The 27,476-nt window shown below is 36.4% G+C and overlaps 1 protein-coding gene across 7 annotated transcripts in view; it reads left to right on the top strand.

Moving 5' to 3' along the window:
• Positions 1 to 26,637, top strand: part of sick (sickie) — a 478,256-nt gene extending 451,619 nt beyond the window's left edge. For all 7 annotated transcript variants that reach the window (XM_089643461.1, XM_089643463.1, XM_089643462.1 and 4 more), the window contains 15 exons: positions 9,255 to 9,338; positions 15,797 to 15,925; positions 16,476 to 16,631; positions 16,839 to 17,094; positions 17,182 to 17,312; positions 18,279 to 18,458; positions 18,980 to 19,202; positions 19,492 to 20,170; positions 21,484 to 21,633; positions 22,463 to 22,644; positions 23,180 to 23,288; positions 23,654 to 23,846; positions 24,199 to 24,354; positions 24,627 to 24,710; positions 24,997 to 26,637. In XM_089643461.1, the coding sequence (XP_089499587.1) occupies positions 9,255 to 9,338; positions 15,797 to 15,925; positions 16,476 to 16,631; positions 16,839 to 17,094; positions 17,182 to 17,312; positions 18,279 to 18,458; positions 18,980 to 19,202; positions 19,492 to 20,170; positions 21,484 to 21,633; positions 22,463 to 22,644; positions 23,180 to 23,288; positions 23,654 to 23,846; positions 24,199 to 24,354; positions 24,627 to 24,710; positions 24,997 to 25,119 (2,835 nt within the window). In that variant the 3' untranslated portion in view covers positions 25,120 to 26,637. The remainder of the gene's footprint in view (positions 1 to 9,254; positions 9,339 to 15,796; positions 15,926 to 16,475; positions 16,632 to 16,838; positions 17,095 to 17,181; positions 17,313 to 18,278; positions 18,459 to 18,979; positions 19,203 to 19,491; positions 20,171 to 21,483; positions 21,634 to 22,462; positions 22,645 to 23,179; positions 23,289 to 23,653; positions 23,847 to 24,198; positions 24,355 to 24,626; positions 24,711 to 24,996) is intronic.
• Positions 26,638 to 27,476: the final 839 nt, after the last annotated feature.

Genomic DNA, 27,476 nt, shown 5'->3' with positions numbered 1-27,476 from the left:
TTATCTGTGGCAATAAATTGCCGAGAAAAGCATCAAAAATACAAATTAAGACATTTAAAAAAAAAACAGGCAAAAAAATGTTTTTGGTGTCATTTATCTCCGTCAGCCAATCAGCCTGCAGGTGATGTTGATGAGTAATTACAACAGTGACAGCTGTTTCGGCATTGCAACAGCCTTCAAAGAGGCGATGCAGAGTGCGCGCGCAAGGTGGCATTAGTGCAATTAGTCCGATGTCATGTTATCGCTATATCACGTCACGGAACATCGTCCCCGCAGGACTTTGCAGTGAAGGGAGCGGGATAATTAAGTTAACTTTCACACCGTAAATGAATATTGCTGTGGAGGTATAGTCAATTAGCGATATTTGCGAGCACTGTCTGAATATGATTCCTACAGTCGGTAGACAACACGCGCAACTTATAGCGAGATCTACAAAGTGTCGGATAAGCTATCAGCTATCCATAATATTGTTCGTTATACAAAATAGCCGGCTTATTAATGAATGGGGGTGAACTAACTAAGCTCTTAGAACTGAAAGAAATTGTATAAACGTTCCATAGACATCATCTAAGAAGCGATCAATTGATTCCGTTCCAGCTTCGAGAAAAAAAGTTGTTATTTATGACTAATCACCTCATGAACTAACTAACTCCTTTTTTAGTGTCAAAAAGTACAGGGTTTTCCAATAAGAGATGTTATTTTGATATTCAATCGTAAAAGATCAATGGTTTCGTTGCTTGTGTGGCACGTATCGCCGTCTTGTTGAAAGTAAACGTTGTCCAAATCAATACCATCCAATTCCGGCCATAAAAAATCATTAATCATCTCTCGATAGCGATCCATTCACCGTAACTGTTGCTCCAGCCTCATTTTCGAAAAAGTAAGGTCCAATGACTCCGCCGGACCATAAACCACACCAAACAGTCACACTTTGAGGATAGAGAAGCTTTTCAACAATAACTCTTGGGTTTTCCGAGCCCCAGATGCGACAATTTTGCTTGTTGACGAAGCCACCGAGGTGGAAATGGGCCTCATCACTCAAGATGATTTTTCGATGGAATTCTAATAATTAATAATAGTGAATTTTAATAATTTCAATGCGTTGTTGAAGCGTGTATCGTTCCATTTTTATTAATGGCGTAGTTTGTACTTGTCAAATGTAAAAAAGTGACAGCTTCAAAAGTAACATCTACCGAAATAGCGGGCTATTCAAAATAACACCTCTTATTGGAAAACCCTGTACAAGCGGGCTGCCAATGTATATTAAAATTAATATTTCAATTCGACATTGTCAATTTATTAGTATTTTTTACTTTACATAGCCGTCTGATGTTTAGGAATGTCAATTCATAGACAGATGCGCCAGTGTTGTCAATTCGCACTATCAATATCGGTTTGGCTATCAACAACGCGGCCGTGCTCGGGAAATTGTTATAAAATCATCGTTAGTTACGCTTACCGATCCAGCATTGTAAAGTTATCGATTTCATTTATTGCTACACCCAACCTTTCTGTTTCCCTTCTCCCCACAAACTTCGCCAGTCTCGCAAAACACGTTACCTACGCTAAAAATAATTCAGTTCATTCTACTTAAATTACTAATATTGAATATTGCCAATTTATTAAGAATCTCTTCAAATTATTCGTAATCCAGTTAAATACGGGATTGCAGGCCCTTAATGAATGAATTGATAGGTTTCCTAATAAACTAGTAAAATACAAATGTATTATCACGACGTCGGAACACGTGTTCATACAAATCCTAATATTTTCACATTTCGTCTTTAAATATTATCAAGGCAAGTTCAGGTGCACTAAAATGTATCGGAAAACGGCCTGCAATCCCTTTTTTAACCGTATTACCAATAGTGTAATTTTTTAATAAGTAATTCTCATTTTTTATTACAATTTTTTGGCATTTCGTCATTTTCATAAGCGTAACATGATTGTATGGAGCCAGTGAGGCTGTGGCATCGTCAATTGGAGTATGTTGCGAGGCTGAAGGTAGAGAGGAGGGATGGAGATGGGAAGAGGAAGGTGGGGAAGAGGTATGGCTAAAGCCATTTCACACAAAGCTTAAATTAATGAATGGTGGTATTTCACTGCGAGTATCTTCCACTCTGGAATGTGCAAAAAAATTAACTGTGCCCTCCGGATTCGTAGTTGAAAGTTGATAATGCGTCAGGTTTCCAGGCGTTGTTGACTCGTAACCCGAACACATTTGAATTTTCCTTTTTTTTCAATATCGAAATAAACCTATTTGAATCATCTAGGTACGCCACTGGAATGTTAGAAACGTTGTTTTTGTATGTGGACAAGTTGCGCGCGCACATAGCTGTAATTTTATACGTGATGGTATTGGGTGCGCGCGCAACTCCATCAGCGTCGGCAGGTGCAGAGACTGCAGAGGTGCTCATTATTTTTTAAATGTTTTTTGGACATTGATTGAAATTCCGTCCGATTGTTTTAATGTCTTTATTTGCGGTTTTTTTCGAAAACATCTCAAAACAGGTGCTTTGGCAATTTGGAAATGTAGAGCGGATTTACAGAGAAGGGAGTGGTCAGGAGAATTATACAGGGTGTATCGGCACTAACCCGACAAACTTTAACCAGCTATTCCTTAGCACATTTGGAGTAAAAAATGTTATGGGCACTTTGCTGTCCGGTAGCATTTTTTTTTCAATTAAAAACAAAAAAAATAAAAATTTCCACACTACATCACTGTCATTGGCTTTGCTTTTCGTGTTCAACAGCTGTTATAAGCAAGTATGTCGAAAAGCGTCTTCGCTCTTTCGCACACACTAAATAATAATAGTTAAAAATCAGACGAATGGTGCCGTGCCATTTCGTTGTGATTGTAAAAGTGCGCCAATATAGGTACACACGTGCATTATTCAATGGAATTCGAATAAAATATTGCCAGATGGGTTTTCAAACTTTGACAAAGGATAAAACAGTGGTGACATGTGGTGAAAATATGAATAATACATTTTTTATTAAAAACAACGTTACCGGACAGCAAAGTGCACATGAGATTTTTTACTCCAAATTTGCTAAGGAATAGCTGGTTAAGTTTGTCGGGTACGTGCCGATACACCCTGTTTATTATTTAAATCATAGTAAGAAGTTTAATCGTCAATTTACAGTGCAAGTTTTATTAATTTAACATTATAAACATTTGGAAATAAAAAATAATAAAAATGTAATATCTACTGTTTTAACCCTTGAGACGTTGTTGATTTGCACGGATCGAACCTTCTACAAGCTTCCATTTTTTCAAAGACAATAACAAGCACTATTTCGTTCTCTTTCTGACATAAAAGAAATAATTAATTTTTAGATGAGAGGAAGAGAGATATATGCATTTTAATAATGTGCGGTCGTTCTGGGACAAATATGGTCTTAGGAGAGTATAATGCGCGCACGGCATTTGGGACTGTTTGGGTCTTAGAAGGTCCCAAGGGAATGAGTATATCGGATTTATGGAATTCCGTTAAAAACGTGATGGCAATCCATTTCCTGATAAAATATTTTCCTGATAAATATAATGACGAAATGCGAGAATATAAGCATTTTTATGAACACTTGTTCCTGTCGTCCCCATAACATATTCGCGTTTTACTGATACTTTGCTAGGAAAGCGATCAATTCATTCGTTAAGGGCCTGCAGTCCCGTTTTTTAACAGGAATACGAAAAATTTGACTAGATTTTTAATAAATTATTAATATTATACTATATCAGTAAGTTTTCTCCGTGAATTAGCACCATTCCTTTTGTCATGCTTTGCTGTTCTAGAACATCTGTTCTGGCGTGTGGTATCTTGAACAAGTCGCGGTGATGACTACGACTGATGTTTTAACATTGTAGTGAAGTTAACAGTAGACCGCCAGTCCAAAAAAGTATGTTTTTATTTTTTTCTTTCTTACTAAAATCAAAACCGAAATTTCCTCTGAAATCATGAGAAGAGATTAGGTACTTAAATACCTACCTACTTAATTATAAACCATGTATTTTGGTGTATAATTTTTTTTTTCATTTCACTTAACTAACTAAACGCACAAACAGACAGATGCGGATAGGGACTTTTTTATACTATTTACTATTCTACCCTTGTTTGTTTCTTTTTTCGTTTTCTTTACTTAACTTTGCTTTTTTTAAGTACAAGTAATTGTCTGTGAAATTTATAATTTTTTCAAATACCTATATGAAATTGTACCTTTTAATTCTCACATACGGCCACCATCTTGAAACGGAATCGAAACGTACTTAAAACACGACTCCGCTACGCTCGGTCAATAAGAAATCATGTACCTACTGTAAATTGTTTTTTTTTTTTTTCAAATAAAGTTGGTCGTCTACTGGTAAAAAAATATAGTAAGCATTAATTGTTGATTTGAAATTCTAGTACATATTGAATTATTTGGCAGGTTGCGAATAAACCGACGTAGCTCAGTGGTTCAGAGCACCTGACCGGCAATCAGAATGTGCGCGTTCAATTCCCGTCGGTGGCATTTATTTTTACTCATGAGATATTTTATTTATTTGTATGGATATTTCAAGCGAGTAAATATTGCTTATAATTGGATGATTTTTAAAGCGCCGTTTTTTGTTCAAAAACACCTGTATAAATATATAATACATTTCTTCAATGGTCTATGTTATTACTAACTATATATGGAGATAATATACAGTACAATACTTACCTGGTAGGTCACTTGAGAACACTTAATTAACATTGATTAATTGTTTATTGGCGAAATTTAGATACAAGATTTAAGACTTAATTAGAAAATCGGATAAAATTGGGCTTTCTGGTATTTATTTTAATAATATATATTTATGTTCTTTAATAAGCGTGTTTAGGAAAGGAAAAGCAAATTTTACTGTGCTTATAATAATTTAATAAAAATAACAATGGTGTCAAAGTGTAAAAAAAGAAACAATGATATATGATTGTTAAATTTTAATTGACGGGTGTTGGTCGATCAATCGTTCTTAGTCAATATTGGTTTTATAGACAGCTCACGATGGATGACAAGACATGGTATAGGGGAGGCTAGACTCTAAGGGAGGCTAAGGGCATAGGGGATGAATCATAATACAATAAAGGGAGAGTTCCGTGTCTCGTGTTTACGGGGGTTCTAATAAGGGTGCAGTCAAATTACGGATTATTGTATGCTATGAAAACATTCCTATCTTCAGACCTTTTCCTAGCGTGAAATCCAACACCGATACAATAAGAAGTTTCATATATTTTTTCTAAATCATATACTTCTTATGTTCTTTTCTTTGAATTTGATGAAAATCAAATTTAATAATATAATTATTAAATTCTGCAAATATGTTTTTGTTTTTTGTTATTCTTTAACCACGTTTAGACGACTTATTTGTATGATTCTAATTTATCCCCTCCCAATTTAAAATGATTTATTACCGGTTAAACCGATTTACTGATAATATAATTGTGACAATAGATTTCATCTTTTAAATTCTATACTCCTTATTTTCTTTTATATTGTATACTTTCTATATTTCTTTTAAATTCTTTTGATTTCTTACAATGTAATTTTTATATAATCGACCACCATAACACGGGCATGTGCCTAGCTTGGTGATTGAAAAAATGAATAATATACAATTCACTTTAACTTTAAAACAAGCGTAAGGTTCCTATTTACATGATATTTCAAAAACTCTGTGTAATGCCCGGGCAACCCCGGGGACTTCAGCTAGTATACATACATTGAGAAGAATTTCTGTAGCGGTCAGTCGGGCGGTTTGGCTTTGGCTTTTAATACAAATCTATAGTTTTATTCCGAGATTGATGAAATGTTGCACACAGTCGACCTTCAAAATAAGAGGAAAATTATTACTATCTACGCCTGATTTTGAAAGGCTCTTATGTAAATCCCGGGCAAATATTATATTAGTACAAATAAAACACATAAAAACCTTTGATTTTTACTATTCATATTTTACACTCATTTCGTGTCACAATCGTGTGCACATTAACTAATTTTATTCGAATTCCCGCACGCTTTCCATTTTTAACACATATTATTAATAAAATATTAAAGTCAGTCTGGTAGCCGTTCTGCCGCGCCAGTCAAGTTCCCTAGGGATGGCGGAGATCGCGTGTTGCTTTTGTATGGGGCGGTGCGACCGTAAGGTAGCGTGACTGAACATTCAGAAAATAATAACAATAATGGTTCAGTTAAAAGATATGATTATTCTAATGTATTAATAGTTTGGGAGCGGTCTCCCCCTTTTGTATCAAGATGGTTAAATTAATGTTAATGGCCTCAATTAATTACGCGCTAGGAAGCGATGTTAGTTCATTGTCTTTTGCTGGGACGCAGTTATGTCAAAGATGATTATTTTTATGAGTAATGATTACGAAACTATAAACGTAGTTTAGAATGCACGATTTTGTCACTTGATTTTTGTAATGTTTAATGTTAGAAATGGCTGGCGTTTGTGTGTTGTGTTTGCTTCTTCCTATAATGTGGATAATTCCCAGGATCAAGACCCAGTAAAACAGCATTTTGTCGGGGTTTTCCTGGAATGAAAGCAAATTTTACGATAAAAAGGAAAATAACCCATATTTTCACATAATTATCAAATCTGGCAAATTTTTTTTATTTTATTTTTTATAGTGAATACCTCACAAGAGTCCCAACTGCTCCCGTCTGGAGCCAGTGAGACTATGGCATCCCCAATTGAGGGATGTTGTGAGGCTGAAGGTAAGTGGGGAAGGGAAAGAGGAAGGTGGGGAAGTACCTGGCTATTCAGATCTAGTCACTAAACACGGCTAAAGCCATTTGGAGCAACGTTTCAATTCTGAATGGTGGTCTTACACCAGGGCGATACTGGTAGTATCTTCCACTCTGGAACGTGCCGCAAATATACTATATATTATTTTAATTAATTAATTGTGAAATAACACAAATTAATCGAATAAAATTTATTTGCGCACGCCGGGTTCGAACCCGCGACCTTCGGAATGGCAGTCCAATGCGTTACCACTGGACTATGCCGGCCGTCAAATAAAAAATAGACTAGTTAAATATACCAACTAACTAACCATCACGCAGTTTCGCTGAAGAGGTAGGCAGAGAGGACGGACCTTCAAACAATTCGGTCTTCGCACACACTCCTTGCCTCATTCACATTCATAAATGGCCTTCTGTTAGTCTTGACATAGCCGACTCTAGTACACTTGATCGTGTCAACTCTTCTTCGGGCGTCCCCGACTCCTTCTACCATCCACATTCGCGTTACATATTTTCCTTACACTCCTTTCTTCGTTCATTCGCTCTACCTAGCAATTAGCGCCAGTGCACTAACTTATCATTAAATTAGTAGGGGATGATCGCATCTAGGGGAGGATTCACCCTAAACATATTCACTAAGTAAATTAAATAAAAAAGGAAACGCTTTTTATTCACAGAGCACCCCTATGAAGTAATTTAAAACTATTTATTTGAATAAGATTCTTGTTGAACTAACTAACTATACATCACGCCCATAGATAATAGAAACAAATGGAGATACGGCATGGAAGCGTGCAGACTGTCAGACTGGAGGTCCTAAAGAAAATAATTTATCACGGTCATCTTTGGGCATGCCTGGACAGTTTTGGGAAGGAAAGAAGCATGAGTGTTGAGGACAAATCTGGGTGTGAGTGTGTCCAGGAGTGACAGACGTTTGAATCCACCCCTCCCACTGCCGTGCAAGTCGATGGGTCGAGAGAATCCGACTGGAGAGGTCAAAAGATCTCCCTCATTCGTCCTCTCCTGATTCCCAAGCCGTCCTGCCACGCAGTTGATGTGCAGACATATCCGCCGCCAAGACCTGGACAAACCTCATCCCATGATCCCGGGCACCATACAAAGCAACCATGCAATGATAGTTATGCGTTTGGTTTGTAGAATCAATCAGTAGTAATATGTGAAAGGTGTTGGCGACACTTGTGATGCTAATGGTGTTAATGGTTAAAAGCCCATCTCTCTTGTTTCCGTTATATATGGGTTCAGCATAATTATAATCATAATTCAACGACCCCAACAAACGCAAATGAAAATACATTCTAACCAGGGTAGCAGAAAACCGCAGGGGTAGACTCAATCCTCCCTTATTTTGATATCCAAGGTGCGGCCTGGTATGTAAAAGGAAATAGGAAATATTGTGTTCTCTTTATATTATGATAGGCGCACCCTTGTATTATAACTATAACGTTTTCCACCCCGCTCATATAAAAAATGATGAAATATGACAAGGTATGTTTAATACAAAAATAATTTCATATGTGCGTGTTATTTTACTAAAAATAATCATCATTTGTCTTAGCATGAAGTCAACAGCGACACGATAAAACTATTCTATCAACAATGTTGGTTATTGGTTGCCTCGACTTAAATATCGTTAGTTTATCGAGCCCCCTTCGCTTCCTTTGTAAGCTTGCCTCAGAATATGAAAGCCGACATCGACACCATAAAAGTCTTTAATCAACAATGTTGGTTATTAGTTGATATGAGCGAGCAATACAATTACATTATTGGCAGTTGTCTCGACTAAAATATCGTTAGTATATCGTGCCCCCTTCGCTTACTATACAATGCCTTAGCATGAAAGTCAATGTCGACACGATTAACGTCTTAAATCAACAATGTTGGTTGTTAGTCGACATAAGCGAGCCGAAAATTACATTTGACAGTTGTTTCGACTAAAATATCGTTAGTTTATCGTGCCCCCTTCGCTTCTAATATAATGCCTTAGCATGAAAGTAAATATCGACACAATTAACGTCATCAATCAACAATGTTGGTTGTTAGTCGACATAAGCGAGCCGACAATTACATTTGACAGTTGTCTCGACTAAAATATCGTTAGTTCATCGAGCCCGTTCGCTCCGCATGAAAGTCAACACCGACACAATAACAGTCTTTAATCAACGATGTTGGTCATTAGTCGACATAAGCGAGACAATTATTATATTTGACAGTTGTCTCGACTAAAAATCGTTAATTCATCGAGACCGTTCGTTCCCCTAGATACGCTTGTCTACATATCAAAAAACATCCCTGCAAAAATTTGGTCGTAGATATTTTTTGATAGTAATTCGTTATATCCTACCTATTAAACCATGGGAGAATAAATGATCGACAAATTACTACAATAGTTGACAAAAAATATCATAAAATAATTCCTTTTCATTCAGTACGCTAATGTGATATTTATCTTTTTGTTACAGGCTCATGTGGTATCGGCTTTTGAGCAGAGTCTATCTAACATGACGCAGAGACTTCAATCATTGACTGCCACAGCTGAAAGAAAGGTTTGTACACATTTTTTTTGATGTTATACGATACGATCTAAATCAACGTAATGGTTTGTGAAATTATAGCACTTTAACAATGCAATAGAAAATTAATCACGTCACTGCTGAAACCAAAAATCGCTTGTATTTGATAACTTTTATTTGATTTTACTTTGTAAAATTAATTGTGAACTTGAAAGTTGACACAACTATGGTTGGAGATGGTGAACATGGAGTAAGGAAGGAATCCGACTTACCCCTTTGATGTTCTTCAAAGATGTTGATGGTTGGTTTTACTCACAGGAGATATGATTTATTTTATGCACAAGCTTCCATAACATCCAGGTTAGATACAAAAGACACTGAGGGAACCGAATATGTTCACTGCACAGGCCTTCTACCCTGAGTTGATATCAAAAACAGCACTGATAACAAAGAGATGTTCATCAAATAGGCTTCATCAATAAACTGATTTGACAGTTACGTTTATTGTTGTAAAATGTCACACAAACACGTGGGTATAGTCAGATAATGACAGGTACTTGTAGGTAGAATAGGATGGGAAAAATTGCAAGGACAATGTTAAAGGAAGATAGTTGCGTCAGCATTTACTTTTTGAAGACTTTACTTCAATGGGACTAGCGGATTCGTTTATGATTCGACTTTAAATTACACCCATCAAATATTCCCGCTTGGCATTCAATTTAAAATACATTCTCTGTTTTCTGCATATCCCAAATGAAATATTGCTTTTGAAAGCAGACGCTTTCAGGTTTTAATATTAAAAACTGACATTACGCAATTTTTTAAACTATTTTTTTTTATCTGAAACCGCACAAGAGTTCCCACTGCTCCCAACTGTCTGGTCACCAAATTTATAAGCAACTTTAAAACACATTTAAGGCGCCATACGTAGTAATGCAAAATCATGTTGGTGTTTTGGTTTGAAAATTTGGTCGCCTAGAAATGTTTCAGATGCTTTAGTTAAATACTGCGAGTAGTATACATCTTGGCCTTTGAAATAATCGAGTATTTTTTAGATAAGTAAGTCTTTTTATAAACCCAGAAAAAAATAATGTATAAGGCCTATGAAAACTGCTTTAAAGTGCAAAATCTCCTACTTACGAACCCATTTTCGGTTATGATTTTATTGTATAATGTGGCAAATTAAGTTATTTATAAAATTATCGAAAAAAAAATTATATTTATGCCTGAACATCCACAAAATAAAATAAAAGGCACTTTTTGCCATGTTTTTTCTTGCATAAATCAAAACAGGCAGATGGTGTTAAGCGGGAATTTAAACCTTATCGCCATCTACGTAAGGGTTGTTATTGATAGCGGCTAAATTAAAAATATTACACGACGTAGTGCATCGCCTTAATAAAATATTTTGTTACTTCACTTTTTGTAAAAAAATAATTATTTTAAAAATTGACATACCTTTACCGGGTGAACTGTTTGGCCGTTGTATGTTTTACAGAATTATTTCAAATTATACCGGAGCATCTATGGTAAACTTTTAAATCAAAGACAAAACTTGGTGTTTTTTTCTTTCTAAATGTGTTTATATTGTATGTCTGACCATAATAGAAAAAGAGTTATATATAATATAAGGTCGTGTTAGTTGGTGACAGATTGGTTAATAATAATAATAATAATTTGATGACTTGTATAGCGCCGTTTTTGTGCAAAATCACCTCAAGGGGCTGTACAAATTTAAAATACATTTCTTCAGTGATCTATGTTATTTCTAACTATTTATGGAGATAATATGCAGTACAATACTTACCTGGTAGGTCACTTGAGATCAGAGATGTGCAAAATTGGTACCCAAAACCATTTGAAATGCAAAATGGATATGGGTCAAAACTTTTCCATTTGAAAATGCAAAATGGTTTTTAGAAAAGCATTTGAAATGCAAAATACCTATTTTAAAAATGCATTGAAAATGCAAAATGGTTTCTTAGGTCAAACAATTAAAATAATTATAGAATTTTTAAACAATTTTGTCATTTAATAATGGACATCAATGTAGAACAAACATATTACATGATGGTAAATCCAAAAACACCACGTCTACAGATTATGAAACCACAAAAAAATTTCGCGGGACGTAAAAACATAGAAACTGCTATCTAACATTTAATATTACAGCGTCGGCCATGTTCAGTATTTTTGTAATGGTATCACTCAATTGCCAGGGCTCCTACCAGGGAGCAACCTGACAAATGTAAATTATCTCTCATAGCGAGGTTGAGGACTGACTGATATTTGGGGCTTATGAAAAAAAGATGAGTATAGAAAGTAGGAAGAATGTTGCAAAAAAGCATTTAAAATGGAAAATGCATTGAGAAAAGCATTTAAAATGCAAAATGGTTTTTAAAAAAGCATTTAAAATGCAAAATGGAAAATACCCATTTTGCATTTCCATTTGAAATGGATTTATTTTAAATAAAGCACATCTCTGCTTGAGATTAACACACAATTAACATTATCTAATTGTTTATTAGCGAAATTTAGATAAATGATTTAGGACATAGTTGGAAAATTGAATATAACTGGACTTTCTCTTAGGAATGGTATATTTAATTTAAGGGTATGACAGCTTTAAAAGGTAAGTTTTAGTTTAGTTTAGACCTGAATTATATCATAATCTACATGACATGACCGTTCAAATGAGACGTTTGTAGATTCATTCGTACCAGTGAATCAATTCACGAATCAATGAATGAAATTATTTAAAATCTTAACAGACGAATTAAATGAATAAACTAATAGAAGTACCACATAAGTCGTATGAATTAATTAACAAGGTAAATCAAATTAATCGAATGACTTAAATGAATCAAACTTGTAATTTGACTTTGTTAATTCGACTGATTTGATTCACCAGTGTGAACGAAGCTATTCATCGCAACTTCGAAGTGGCTTCCTTTTCAAAACCTTAAATTTCGAAAAGTAGTCTCAAAGTATCAAATTATAAAAAGAGCCTTGGGGTGAAGTTACAATGTGCGCTCCGGTTAACAATAAAATAGATTTGACCACCAAGCGACTAACTCCGGGTTAACCGTAACCACGTTTTACACCTCTAAACCACGAGAAGAAATTATAATATTATGTACAGGGTGTATCATGAATTACCCGGCAGATTTTAACTAGCGATTCCTGAGTTTATTTGGAGTAAATTTACACGTAAATGTCATTTTCGTATGCGGTGAAGTTTTTTTTTTAATAATAAAAAATAAGTACTTTAAGAAACCTATTATTTATTAATGATAAACTAATTTTTATAAGACAAGGTTTTTTAAGCATAGCTCAAAGAATAACACATTATTATAAGCAATAATTTGTTATCCTTTGTGCTATGCATATAAAACCTTGTCTCTTAAACATTAGTTTATCATTAAAAAATAATAATATTTGACAAGTCAAAATATTTCACCAACAAATGTAGATATAATATGTCTCGACGCCATCTAGTGAGAAATTTAGCACTAACAAAGCCTTTCCTACAAAAATAAAGTTGGTTGTTTACAGGTGAAAAAATATAATAAGCAGTAATTGTTGATTGAAGTAATAATAATAATAATAATAAAATTTTGATGATTTATATAGCGCCGTTTTTGTGCAAAATCACACAAGGGCGCTGTACAAATATATAATACACCTCTTCAATGATCTACTAACTAAATATGGAGATAATATACAGTACCATACTTACCTGGTAGGTCACTTGAGAGTAACACTTAATTAACATTAACTGATTGTACTAGTACATATTGAATTATTTGGCGTGTTGGGAATAAGCCGACTTAGCTCAATGATCCAGAGCACCTTAAGATTTTCTTGTTATTTGTTGCTAGAGCAATCCCGATGAGTTACAAAACTCATTTTAGGACGGGAGGAACTTACAATACATATAAGATGCCTATAAGATAAGATAAGATAAGATAAGATTGTATAAGTAAATAGACTAGGTCCCCAGTTAGATCCGAAAACATTTCTCTTCTTTGGATAATTAAATAAATTACTTAAGCCTCCGCATATCCTATTTCTACCGATTTATAACAAGTTTTTAAGTTCCAAAAAAATGATGTTATTTTTGTTATTATTTATTTAACTATATGAAATTCCCTGAAAATTATTAAAAACACGTTTTGTCCTGTTATTTACTATGTTATGGGCATGAAAAAATTCACAGTGTATCTTTAAATGCAACTAATGCATTTGTCTAGAGGTTTTTGCTCTATTTCAAACGAGTAGTGTTTTATTAAAATTTTTCACAATTTTCGCTTAATTACTATCGTTTTTTAATATTAGCGCGCTCCCTCTAATAACTATTTTCAGATCTCCCTTTCAAACCAGCTTTGAATGCTTACTACGGGGTCTTAAGAATGCTATGTAATATATAATCAAGGTGTACCTTCACTATATAACTGCACAAAATAAAACATTAACAACTCAAACACAAAATGTGAAACAAAATTGCAGGAATAGACACACCTAGGAAATCAACAAATCTTTTTCTGTTCCAAAATTTTCGTTATTTTCTTCAATGATTATAATATTTGTTATTGAAAGTATCGTGCAATTTGAGATTCCATAAATAACGACAAATTTCCATATTTTCAATTTAACTTCGCCGATTTAGGCAAGGCATTCAGAGAATATAAATTTAACTTCGCCGACTTAGGCAAGGCATTCAGCGAATATAAATTTAACTTCGCCGTTTTAGGCAAGGCATTCAGCTAATATAAATTTAACTTCGTTGATTTAGGCAAGGCATTCAGCGAATATGAATTTAACTTCGCCGATTTAGGCAAGGCATTCAGCTAATATAAATTTAACTTCGCCGATATAGGCAAGGCATACAGCGAATATAAATTTAACTTCGCCGTTTTAGGCAAGGCATTCAGCGAATATAAATTTAACTTCGTTGATTTAGGCAAGGCATTCAGCGAATATGAATTTAACTCCGCCGATATAGGCAAGCCATTCAGCGAATATAAATTTCAAATTATTTATAGAAAATATATTGAGGTTAGGGTTTTAGAATTCAACTTTTTGATATTTATAGCTTAAATCTTCGATAATCATTTCCTGTATTATTATTTTGAGCAGACCATCCATCTCCGTCATGTGGTGGTAGGTGGTAGGTCGACTATTGGGCAAGAGCTACCAAAGGCAGGTAGAATCGCGTGTGGTCCGTAACCAGATAGCCAAGTATAATTTACCATACTATTAAGTGTCAAATTGGAGAACTTTCGTTGTAATTGTTTTTTGTCGTTGGGAGAGCAAAGTTACCATTTTCGTGTATTTAAATGTTATGCACTTTTAATTCTAACTTGCAGAGGAAAGATGAAAGTAGATTGGATGCTGAAATGAAATCCCTGAGGCGTGTGTGTAAAACCATGTAGATTTGAGTGAAAACCAATGCCAATTGAATAGTTTTCACATCAATATCAAACAGTGTTTAGAAAGTGTTACGTACTTCCTGAAAAGAAATGATTCTAACGAAATTTTATGTATAAAATAATCGATCTATAGCGGCCTCCGTGGTAGGGGTAGGTAAATTTGTGTTGTTTCACAATTTACTCATTTAAAATAATATTTAGTATATTTGCCGCACGTTCCATATTGGAAGATACTCTCAGTATCGCCCTGGTGTAAGGTAAGACCACCATTCAGAAATGAAACGTTGCTTGAAATGGCTTTGGACGTGTTTGGTGACCAGGGCTGGAAGTTTCGCCCTCTAGAAATTTCTAGAACAGTCCAGAACATTCGAGAGCATTCCACAACATTCCGGAACATCCCAGAACATTCTGGAATGTTCGGGAATAGTCTGGAACGTTCGGGAATATCCCAGATCAAAATGAACTAAAAACGGGATTGCAAGCTGTTTCCTGATAAACTTTTAGTAAATTCGTAATCGTGACAATACATTGGTATCTCTAATAAATAGTATAAAACAAAATCACTCTCCCCGTCTGTTTGTGTGCCTAATTCTTCTAAACTATGCAACGGAGTTTGATGCGGTTTTCACTATCATTTAGAGAATTTCTTCCGGAAGGCTTATGTATATATAATAAAGGGTTATTATATTTATTGAAAGTAGAGAAAAGTCAAGCAATCAAAAGACAGGCTACTATAATTTGTTAACAAAAAAAACACTATTACTTGGTGTTCCTATTTTCCTATATTGATTCAAAATGTTGGTTCTATTTTATTAAATTTGTAGACTTTTGTTGACAGACTATATTTTATAACACTATGTTTCTTTTTTTTTTTTGAGTCCCGTTGGCGTCATGTATATTTTATAAGGAGATTTTTTCAATGTGGATGAGTGTTTCAGGCGAACAATTATTGCTTATAAAAATAATTGTTATCCTTTGTGCTATGCATAAATAAAATCTTGTCTTTAAAACATTAATTTATCAAAAAAATAATAATTACTATGTTTCTATTTTGACCAGGACTCGGAGTTAACGCAATTGCGGCAGACCATCGAATTGCTCCGAAAGCAGTCCATCCAGGCCGGACTAACCAGCGCCCACATGACCTCCATGGGCATCAAGCAGGACTCCGTCAGCGGACCCAACCAGGTACGCACATCTCAAAATACCCTTTTTTATTTTATCTCTTTTCTTTCTTTTCCTTATCTCCTTTCTCTTCTTTATCTTCTTTCTCTTCCTTATCTTCTTTATCTTCTTCACCTTCTTTATCTGATTTATCTTCTTCACCTTCTTTATCTTATTTATCTTCTTTCTTTTATTTATATTCTTTATTTGCCCTTTCTTTATCGTATTACTACTTAATTTCATATTATGTATTTTGAAAGCATTGCGAACCAAACAATGATCTTAATTCTATAACCAGATTCAATGTTTGCACTCAAAATATCTTCCTCCATCAATTTTAACTCTTTTCAGAAGAAGCATGTCTAATTTATTTAAATCACTGATAATATTTAGGTTACCTCAAGGTCCGCACTTAGGTCCTCTTTCTTAAAAAAAATTAATTCCTTCATGATAAGCCTATCTAATTTAATGATATCAGTGACTGAATGTTCCTTAATATTGTTATAATCCATTAGTGGGTTTCGCCGAGTTCCGTAAATAGAACCTGTTCCTTCAACAGTTTAATATGTTACAGGAGATGCCCAAGCAGCCCAGCACCACGGGAAGCATTGGATCTGGAACTGGCAGCAACATGACGAGACATCTGTCGACAGACAGTGTCAACAGTCTCAACAGTCTAAGCAGTGGTTGCTCTTCTGCACAGGATAAAAAACACAAGAAGAAAGGATGGGTGAGTTTATATTTTAGTTTTGTTAAAATCGCAACCTGTTTGGCTTTATTTGACCAGATTTCATGATATTTTATAAAGTTTAAAGATATTTTGCCAACTTGCAAAGTAATTAATAGAAAGCAACTACTAGCTCAAAACAAAGGTGTTGCAATAGAACGTACATTGGTAAGTTTATATGGTTATTATTATTTTATTTTCATCTTCCAGCTGAGATCCTCCTTCACGAAGGCATTCTCCCGCAACGCCAAGATATCCAAGACCTCGAAACACTCATCGCTGAGTCACCTGTCTCCTTCGACAGACTCCGGGGGTCACCACTCTGAGCACCAGCACGGGGTCATCCGCGAGGGATCCAATGAGAATAGCCTGGAGAACTCGCACGAGATCCTGGCTGACACTATCCTCGGAGAGAAGAAGGAAGATAAGGATGGACTGCTCAACGGAAGCAATACTTCTGATCCAGGTAATTTAGACGGGCATGGAACCGGACACGATACTAAAGGTTTTCGATTTTTCAAAAACTAATTTCTTGTATTTATTGCGTTGACAGACGCCCAGCTTGTGGATGAGCTGAAAAAACAGCTACGAGAGAAGGATCTGGTGCTCACAGACATCCGATTGGAGGCCCTCAGCTCCGCCCACCAGCTTGAGAGCCTCAAGGACACTGTCATCAAGATGCGGGTATGTTGTCCTTCAATTTCCTACCAATGTTATTATTATTATTAGTCAGTGAGCAGGCAGCTATCTGCTGATATCTAATTTCACAATAAGTTAATCCTTTCTTCTCTCGAAATGAGAATCCAATTGAACTTTATATTGATTTATATTTGTAGCATCGATGACATTGTGGGAGTTTGTTCCATGATTCCACTACTCTTTTTGTAGGGAAGTGTTTCCAAGGATTGGATGCAAATTTTTTTTGTGTTCATTTGTTTATTGTCTACGGAGATTTACATTTATGTTGGTGGTGAAGATTTCTCGAATACCAAGGCAACTATAAGGTCCAGATAAAATTTTGAATGTCTGAAATCAAGTCATTCATTTCTCTTCTTTCTTTTAATGTTAGTAAATTTTGTTCCTTGAGTCTATCTTCATATTGCTGAATTTTCAAAGTTCTTTGTATTTTGGTAAATTGTCTCTGTTTCCTCTCTATTAGTTCTATATCCTCGGCAAAATATGGACTCCTTATTTGGAAACTTATTCCAGGATGGGTCGGTCTCTGTTTTGGATATTTTTAACATCATGTCTGATGCTAGATCAGATATTTTAACAATCCTAGCGTTATGCGGTTCCCATTTCAAGTCTTATGATATGATGACTCCTAGGCTAATGTCATTGCTTTTCGAGGTGTTCCATAAGTACTGCCATCATTATTGTATAGTGACTAATTTCAAAAGAACTAAACTGGATCAATAATAATACAACTCTCCACTGTTCATAAGTTGTTACCACGCATTACTAGTAGTTGCATATATCCACATTCATACATTTCAGAATTCTTTGTTCATCGTGTAGTGAGGTTCACATATTCCTAGAGAGAGAATCCTGAGAAGTGTGCAGAGTGGATGCACCGCCACACATTCATATTCCCGACTCATAACTAAACCATACTAACTAAATCATACTTAAAATAACCTCAAATTCCAGAATGAGATGCTTAACCTGAAGCAGAACAACGAGCGACTGCAGCGCCTGGTGCGCCCCAAGTCCCTGGCCGGCAGCCACGCCTCCCTGGCCCCCGGACAAGGGCCCCCTTCGCCCCCCGCAGCACCTAGCCACGATGATGCCAGGAGGTTCAGCGCGGCTGATGCACAACGCCCTGATAATGTAATTATAACTTACTCAATTCTGTTTTACACGCTTTTGATGGTAATATATTGTCTTATTAGAATCCTATTCCCATCGCTTTCCTCTCCACACTCATCACAACATACCTCACATTGGAGATGCCATAGTCTCACTGGCTCAGTAAGAGCAAAATTATAAGTAACTAGGTACTCTATCGCTTGTCTGAATTTTTGACACAATTAGTTACAATTTTGAAAATGTATTTACTTCATTGAAACAGAGGTACAATCACAGACGACCCACAACTGAAATTTACATTTTTAATGATGTATAAACTACATAGTGCTCCACGCTAGAAGTTCACCTTTGTTGTGGACCAAGAAGACTTCCCTAATGTCATCTGCGTGTGCGGCATGGCAAGCATCCAATGAACACTACCAAACTACTAATAAATCACGCCCTTTCTGCTTCGGCCAATCTTCTTTTGCTTGCTGTCCATCTATAATACTTCAACAGTTTCTTTTGTGTTGGTTATAAAAAAACATGTTGTTTTATTGCAGGGAATGGATCACGGTCTGGATTTCATAACCTCAACTCCCCCCCTGGAATACGAGGCAGCCTCCCCGTCCCCCTCGCTGTACCTGCGGGTGGGCGAGGGCTCTGGAGGAGAAGGGGGTCTGCTGATGGCCACCGCACGGCTGGGGGGGGCAGACTGCCAGGCCTCTGGACTGCCGGCGCCCAAGTGCCGTGAACTGGCCATGGGGGAGACTTATGCTGATCTCGGTGGGTCTCACTGTTTATACCTATATATTATTTGAGAGTATCATATTTAACTTCCTTTTTTCCATCAGTATAAGTGTTACATCCAGAAATAACAGCTAGACGCCGTCCAGCCCCATTGCTGTTGATGTAAATTTGCATCAGCAGTTGGATAAATACAATAGTCAGCTCTACTCTTTTTAAAAACAATAAACATCTGACAGTAACCCCCTAGTCACTGAACCACACTTGGCAGTCCATTTTAGTTTGTCAATATCGTGTACTATCGACTAATTTATTTGTATTCTTTCAGGCTTGAACGAAAACAGTGCCGACTTAAGCGACGGTAAAAAGATCGCCATCGCCGTCTATCTCGGCCAACCCGACACCTTCCCGCGCTACTACGAGGAGGTCTGCGAGTCGCTCAACAACTGCGACAGCCGCTTCTACTCGAACCGATCCTCAGCCGCATTCAACAACTGCCAAGCACCGGACTTCAGTCTGCAAGAATCCGCGCTATCCCGATTGTCGCTACAAAACCCAGTCATGAGCCCGGATAAAGAAAACGGACACGACTTCCAAAATCTTTCAAACACGAACAGTCTGAAATCTAACAAGTCTTCGCACAGTAATTACACGAATAAAAACACATTTGAAAACGGCTCAAACAGCACTGCGATCAATTGTAATGAATTCGTCATTGCTTACACGTATATATCTGGTAAAACCACTTGGCAGAACTTGGATCATACTGTCAGAAAGACATTTAAAGATTATTTGTCTCGTATCGATCCAGGTACAAATCTTGGATTGAATACGGATTCTATCACGTCTTATCACTTGGGCGAAGCTACCAGGGGACCTGAAGTGGGATTTCCAGAGCTGTTGCCCTGTGGATACATCATCGGGATGGTGAAAACGCTGTACATTTGTCTGCAAGGAGTCGGCAGTTTGGCTTTTGATAGCTTGATACCAAAGAATATTGTATATAGGTGAGAATTACATATTATCTATCTAATATATTACAAAGAAGAGTTTCAACCGAGGATGTCTGCCTGGAGGACAGATAAGCCATATTTTGTTTAAAGTTTTTGTTTTTATTTTCTGTTTTTGTTTATGTATTTTGTTACAGATGACACACATAAACTTCACTTTGACTTTGGTTCAAGATTTTGCTTATGATAGCCTGCGATAAGCGAGCCCTAAGGGTCTGAGACAGAGGTGTGAAATCGTCGGATCACGACAATAGAAAGAATTTTTTTTTTTTTTTTTTTGCTGGATGTTATTTAGGTATTGGAGCCAGGAAGGAGTCTGAAAGGGTCGAGAGGATGCACTAGGTGGCATGAAAGGCTGGGAGGTGACTGGAGAGACTAAGGTAGACTAGGATGAAGTGATTTTGCACAGCGGTGCTGCCAAGGTCTGTTATCTATGTGAGGATGTTGTGTCGGCGCTCTTTATTGGCAGCAGACACATGTCAGCGCTATATTAGCGGAGGACACATGCCTGAACGGATGACGAGCCTCGTGCTGGCACAGTTGGTGGACGGGGTAGTCTCTCTCCCTGCAGCAGCTGGTACAGTTCCTTCGCTACCTAGGACTCTTGCAGCAGAGTCTCCATCTTCTGTCTTCGTCGAGCGTCACAGCGGTGCTGCCAAGGTTTGTTGTCTATGTGAGGATGTTGTGTCGGCGCTCTTTATTGGCAGCAGACACATGTCAGCGCTATATTGGCGGCAGACACATGCCTGAACGGATGACGAACCTTGTGCTGGCACAGTTGGTCTAAATAACAAATGTAGATCCTAGGAAATAAATTGTACAGCGCCCTTGAGGTGATTTTTCACAAAAACGGCGCTCTACAAATTATCCAATTATTATTATTATGTCTGGCGGCATGGGTTTGTTTTTTAGTTAAGAAATTTTATACACTTTACCTTCAAAGCAGGAGAAAGGTCACTGTCTATATGAGATTTTAAAAGACCACTCCCATCTTCTTTTCACACCCCATAAAGCAGAATTTTGATACTTTTTGATGAAATTTTGCACATTTGATATTAAAAATAACTGGGAAATTACATCTTATTTCGAAAACTCTGCATAAAGCCCGGGCAACACTGAGAACTTTAGCTAGTTTTATATATTTTTTAAACCCTTCTCTAACTCAAACTCCGCTCTCTAAAACTCAACAGGTTTTATATATTACCATTTATTCATTGATGGGCTTAAACATTTTTAATTTGTCGCCTCTTAAAGATCAATGTTTTTCCTTACAACATATACGGCAAACTTATCTATGTTCGTTCTGACAGATACGTGTCCCTGCTGAGCGAGCACCGCCGAGTGATCCTGTGTGGCCCGAGCGGGACCGGCAAGTCTTACCTCGCCGCTAGGCTGGCTGAGTTCCACGTGGCACGCACGGCAGCACACCTCAACCCAGCTGAGGCCATTGCCACCTTCAAGTGAGTTACAATAGTTATTTTAACATCACAGGCTTGTCGTACATTCTGGAAGAGTTTGGAATCTTGGATTTTGGGAGCGTTATTGAGATGAAATTGGATTTTTCAATTGGTAATTAAGTGGTCACAGAAGAAACACAAATAATCATCGTTGATTGTTAAACTTTTATCCATATAATTCACACAACAAAATTCCCAGAACATCCCAAAAAACTAAAGCCCCATGACTTGCTTAGAAACTTACTTCCCTTGTAGTTGAATTTGGTAGATACTCCAAGAGCAACCTAACTTTTTACCAAATCTACGGGAGTTCCTCGAGGGTTACACCTAGTACCACTGCTGTTTTTTTGTTTTTTTACACAAATATGTATATGTGAAATTGTAGCAAAAATTAGTCTTCACAAACACCTCATCATTCCTAGTGATCTTACCTGTTCACTGTGCTTTTTTAATGAAATCCTACTTCATGTTATGTATGAATTGAAATGTGGAATTGCAAAATCCACTCTGGAAGTTTCTGCTAATTTCAAAACTGTCATAAAAAGCTGCTTGGAATACATTAAACCTAAAAATAATATATTTAGCACAAATTAAACATTCTTTACATATTCAAGTTGTTCTTAACTGTTTTTCGTGACTATCTCGAAATCGACAAAAAATTATGTAGGTGGTTTTGCAATTCTACGGCTCATATTGTTATGATAGGGTTCAATTCTTCTCCGTACTATGTCTTCCATCATTGCACAAGCAACATCTTCTGCCCATAATAATGGTAGTAAGAGGAATTTAAATATTTTCAAATTATTTGTAACGGTGTGTAATTTGTCCCCAGTGTTGAGCACAAGTCATCCAAAGAGCTGCGGCAGTACCTGAGCAACGTGGCGGAACAATGCGGGGGCGAGGCCCTGCTACCCTCGGTTCTGATCCTCGATAACTTGCACCATGCCAGCGCTCTCTCCGATGTCTTCAGCGGACTGCTCGGCGCCAGGCGCACCAACCTACCCTGCATCATTGGTATAGTGGACATAACCTAACCAAAACTAATCTAATTTAACCCAAATCAGAGCTGGAACCTTATTTATGGTGGAAACTAGTGGAGGAGGCTATTTCGTGGGTTTTTGACAGGTTTCCTGGTTCACTTGTACACATTCATATTTGCGAACATTGGGGACAGAGCATTAATGTGCTGTGTCCATTCTTGGAATGATTTACCATGCACTCTGAGGTCAGAAACTGGTTTTGAAAACACAAAACACGGATTAGATGTTCTCACCTCATCATTGTGAAATTTTATTTTAACATTCAAAAAAACATTTTTACTTACAATGTTTTTAAGAATACCTCAAGGCTCACACCTTGGACCACTGGTGTTTTTTTTTTTTTTTTCAAATGAAATTGTAGCAAAAATTAGATTTTATGAACATTTCTTGTTTACTGGTGATCCTTACGTCTACTGAACATTACCGATAGAATGAAATCTTTCAATGCATCATTGAAATTATTTATTATGAACCAGTATTTTGTACTAATAATCTTTCTTCTTTCATAGGAACCATGTCTCAGGCTACCTGCACCACCACTAATCTACAGCTTCATCACAACTTCCGTTGGCTCCTGACTGCCAATCACATGGAACCAGTCAAAGGATTTCTGGCCAGGTAATTACCAACAAAATGCCGATTCACCGAGCAATATGTATTCATCAACAAAATTTCTACTTTCCAAAGGTTTGTAGGGTTTCCCTCTAATGATAGACGATTTAGAGTCACCACTGTTCATTTCAATAAACATTTGAGCAATTTCTGGTCTTATTATGTACTCCTTTCATGGTCTCAATTTTGTCTGTCAAGTGAAGTCAGTCCATTTAGGACAGTTTCTCTGTATTGGATATTGTGTGTAGTTTATCATATTAATCTAATTGTTAAAACTCTAGCCATGTTTTGAGTCAATACTATATTTCGAACAATGGAACAAGCTATCTGCTCCGTTTTTTCTATTACTAAATCTTCCGTTTTTCTTTCAGATACCTCCGCCGTAAGCAGCTGGTGGCCGAGCTGGGTGGCTCGCCCCGCTGTCCGCGCCTTTCCTCGGTCCTGGAGTGGCTGCCGGCCGTGTGGCAACACGTCAACTCCTTCCTGGAGGCACACTCCTCGTCGGACGTTACCGTGGGGCCACGACTGTTTTTGGGCTGTCCTCTGGATCTGGCCGCCAGTCAGGTAACTAATACATACTCTTCTGTTATTCTGACTCCTGACGTGACCGTGACATAAGTATTGTAATATAACCACAATGGGGATATTACAGTCTTATGCAGTAATCCCAAAACCACAACAAAAGAGGAAGCCGGACCGATAACGGAATCTGTGTGTGATTCGTCTTGTTCCATTAAAATGATAAAATATTGTATTATTTGCAGTCCTGATTCATCTCAAATTGGAGATGTCAAACTCTTTTATTAGTTATCTCAAAACCTCAACACTGCCAAACGAGGTTCCAGAAAGAGGAAGCGGTGTCTGAAAATATTCTGTGTGTGATACATTAAATAATAATATGTTGTGATATTTGCAGTCTTGGTTCACATCGGTGTGGAACTACTCCGTGGTGCCGTACCTGGTGGAGGCGGCCCGCGAAGGAGTGGCTTTGTACGGGCGTAGGGGCGCCTGGGCCGACCCCGCCAAATATGTCCGCGACTCGTATCCCTGGCCCGACCCCGAGGCCGCACAGGTAATGTTACAGCATAATTTTATTTCACAAAAACATGTGACACTCACTTAAAAAACAAAGCCACAATCTCATTTATGTAAATATTAAAACAGCAGTGGTACCAGGTGTGAGCCCTGAGGAATTACTGTAGATTTGGTAAATAGTTTCAAGGTTGTTTTTTTTTTTTAGAATTTTTCTCAAATTCATTTCAGAAACATTGGCATTTTAAAACCTATTACAAAAGTCAAACAACTGGATGTGTTTTGTACTTATTTTCTTTCTTTTGGTTTCAGAACTTGCGAGGAATTACACTTGAAGACATTGGACTGGATGGAAATTCTACTGATACCTCTACCACAAATAATCAAGATCCTTTGGTAATTATACCTTTTACTAACTCTCCTATTATACTATAGCAGTGAGACATAGAACGGATGGAGGTACTACTAACAGTCAGTAGAAACATGGAAGATGGGTTATGAGATGAAACCACGCGCTCCGCAAGTGTCGCCAACATCGTTCATCAACACTACTGCAAATCGCATCTATGCATAGTGGCGCCCCGCCTCTGTTTCTACTGTTAGTGAAATTTGATCGTAGCTCGGTGACAGTCAACAATTAATTATTTTTAAATACTAATATTATTTTATTACATGTTTCCAGCTCAACATGCTGATGAGACTGCAAGAAGCCGCCAACTACAGCGGAAACCACAGCCAAGACTCGGACAATGCCAGCCTGGACTCGAACCTAACCCACGATAGTTCCGCTGGTAACGACTTGTGACCATAGATGGCAGACTGGTGACATTCATATGAAAACATTGTAGATCTTTGATTCTCCTCTATACACTTCAAATTGAGTTAGGAGCTGTTATTGTACAAAATTGCCACCACAACTGCCGCGAGGGAGATGTGTGCGTGTAGAATTGCAGAATAGTTACCATGATATTATCTTATTATGGTGAGTGACTTATGTGTTTATAAACTTCCGAGTGCTGACCATAGATGTCACTAGTGACTTTTCTATTGAATACTTCTAAGAACTGGCCATAGATGTCACTATACTTTCCTACTAAGAATTCTTTCAATGATAATTTAATGAACAGGACTGCATTTCGCTTGCATTTAACAATATTATTGCTAATGTAATTTTTTACTTCGGTTAATGCAACCTAATCTCAAATTTCATTATTGTTGGTTGCATTTAAAATGCGCAAATTGTTTTTTGGTACGTATTCGGTAAAATAAAAAATTCTTCTATTTTGCTATATGCTCAAAACTTTGATTTTTATTTTAAATTTTCCTTTTCAAAATTCATTTATATTTGCAAAACGATCAAATATATCTCGAGTTTTGTGCTGAGGTCCTTAAAAATACACGTTTTTTTCCGTTAAAATTAAATAAAGGACACAATATTTCATGCTAGTGTTCCAAAAAATCACATTTTTTGTGGTAGAATCCCAAAAAGTACACTTTTTTTTAGCTTAGAAGAAAAAAATTCCAAAAAAAAATCACTCATGCCAAATGCCAAATTTTTGTACTTGTTTAAATATAATTTTATAACATCATGCCTGTTGTAATTAATTCTCTTTCAAAAAGTTGACTGAGAATAAATGATATTAGTAAATATTTTATACCCATCTAAACGTAATGTGTGTATCTTCATTTTTAACCACTGACTTCCAAATTGATAGACTTGCCTAACATAATCTCTGGATATCATTTCAACAAGATGGAGGCAAACCATGTGACCATATTTTTGGCTATGATAATAAACTATGACATCAGTCTTATGTTGACCACCGAAGAGCGCACATTGAAATAGCCAGACAGAAAAGTAAAGTATGCTAAACGTTTTTTAGCACAGTCTATTGTGGAAATTTTCTGTGCAAGTATTAAATGTTAATTTTTAACCGAACCTCCTAGCGTAGCGATGTTAAAAATTAATGAGTTGGGTAATTATAAGACATTTGTAACAAAATATTCAATTTTGGAAACGAGCCCAAACTTTTGTTGTCAAACCCGATTTGGGAAATGTAGTTGAGTTTTTTACACAGCCAGCAATTTGCACGCCATTGCTAAATGAACTAGTAATTCATAAGCAGATTTTATTTTCGAGGACTTTATAGTGGATATAAAAATGCGAGTTGCCTGTATACTGTGAGATTCATTTATTGACACGCCCCCTCCGCGCATCATGGTTTGTTCCCCTATCCCTGGCTGGTCTATTAATTTGGATGTTTTTAACCAATAAGGTAGAAGAAACAATTATGATTTTAGTATTCAAAGACAAGATCTGAACAAGGTATAGGTAACCTAACCTTCCTCTATCTTTTCTCCTTATTTCTGTGACATGACTTTATTCGTTATACGTATATGCACTTGGTTTTGAGATGGAGAAACTCTCAGTATCACTCTGGTAGGATATCGCCATTTAAAATTGATAAAATGGATTTAACTGTATATCTGACAGCCGAGTACTTTTTCATCCTTTTTCCGATTCCCCCCACAATATTCTCAAAATGCGGGCGCAATAGTTCCTCTGGTCCTTTGTGATCCTTGTACGGTAGTATCACTATGTCACAGTTGCATATTCATGCAAATATTATGTAACTATTTTCACGCCCTTACCCAAAACAGGAATAAATAAGTTACTCGGTGAAAGATGTTTGTAATGTTAACAATAAAAAAAGTGTGTCAAATAAAGTTTAAATATTATTATTATGTATTGTAAAATATGCTAAGGTTTTTATACACATTTATTGCGAGACGTTCGAATGATTTGTTTGTTTTTGTTTTCAAAGCTATGTAATGTACAATGTATTTATTATTAGTAACTAACAAATTTTATGTATTCCTATTTATTCTAAAGAAATTTATAATGTTTAAACAACAAAACTGTATTGTAAGCATAACCCAATATTCATGTAATCTGAAATCTACATATTATTTATATTTTAGTGCTTAAGGAATATTTATATGCATATGAAATTTGACATTTAAAGATTAAAATTGATTGAAATGCGAGTTAACTTCTCAAATCACACTCCAAGCTATTATGACTAAACTTCTGGTCATTTCTTTGTTGTTTTAATTTGATCTAATTCATTACACTGTTGTTTTGACATAACTTGAGTCAAT

Source organism: Hesperophylax consimilis, chromosome 19 (genome assembly GCF_061612785.1).
Source record: "Hesperophylax consimilis isolate HC1 chromosome 19, BYU_Hcon_1.0, whole genome shotgun sequence".
NCBI classification, from domain to species: Eukaryota; Metazoa; Arthropoda; class Insecta; order Trichoptera; family Limnephilidae; genus Hesperophylax; species Hesperophylax consimilis.
This window is presented reverse-complemented; position numbering and strand designations above follow the sequence as displayed.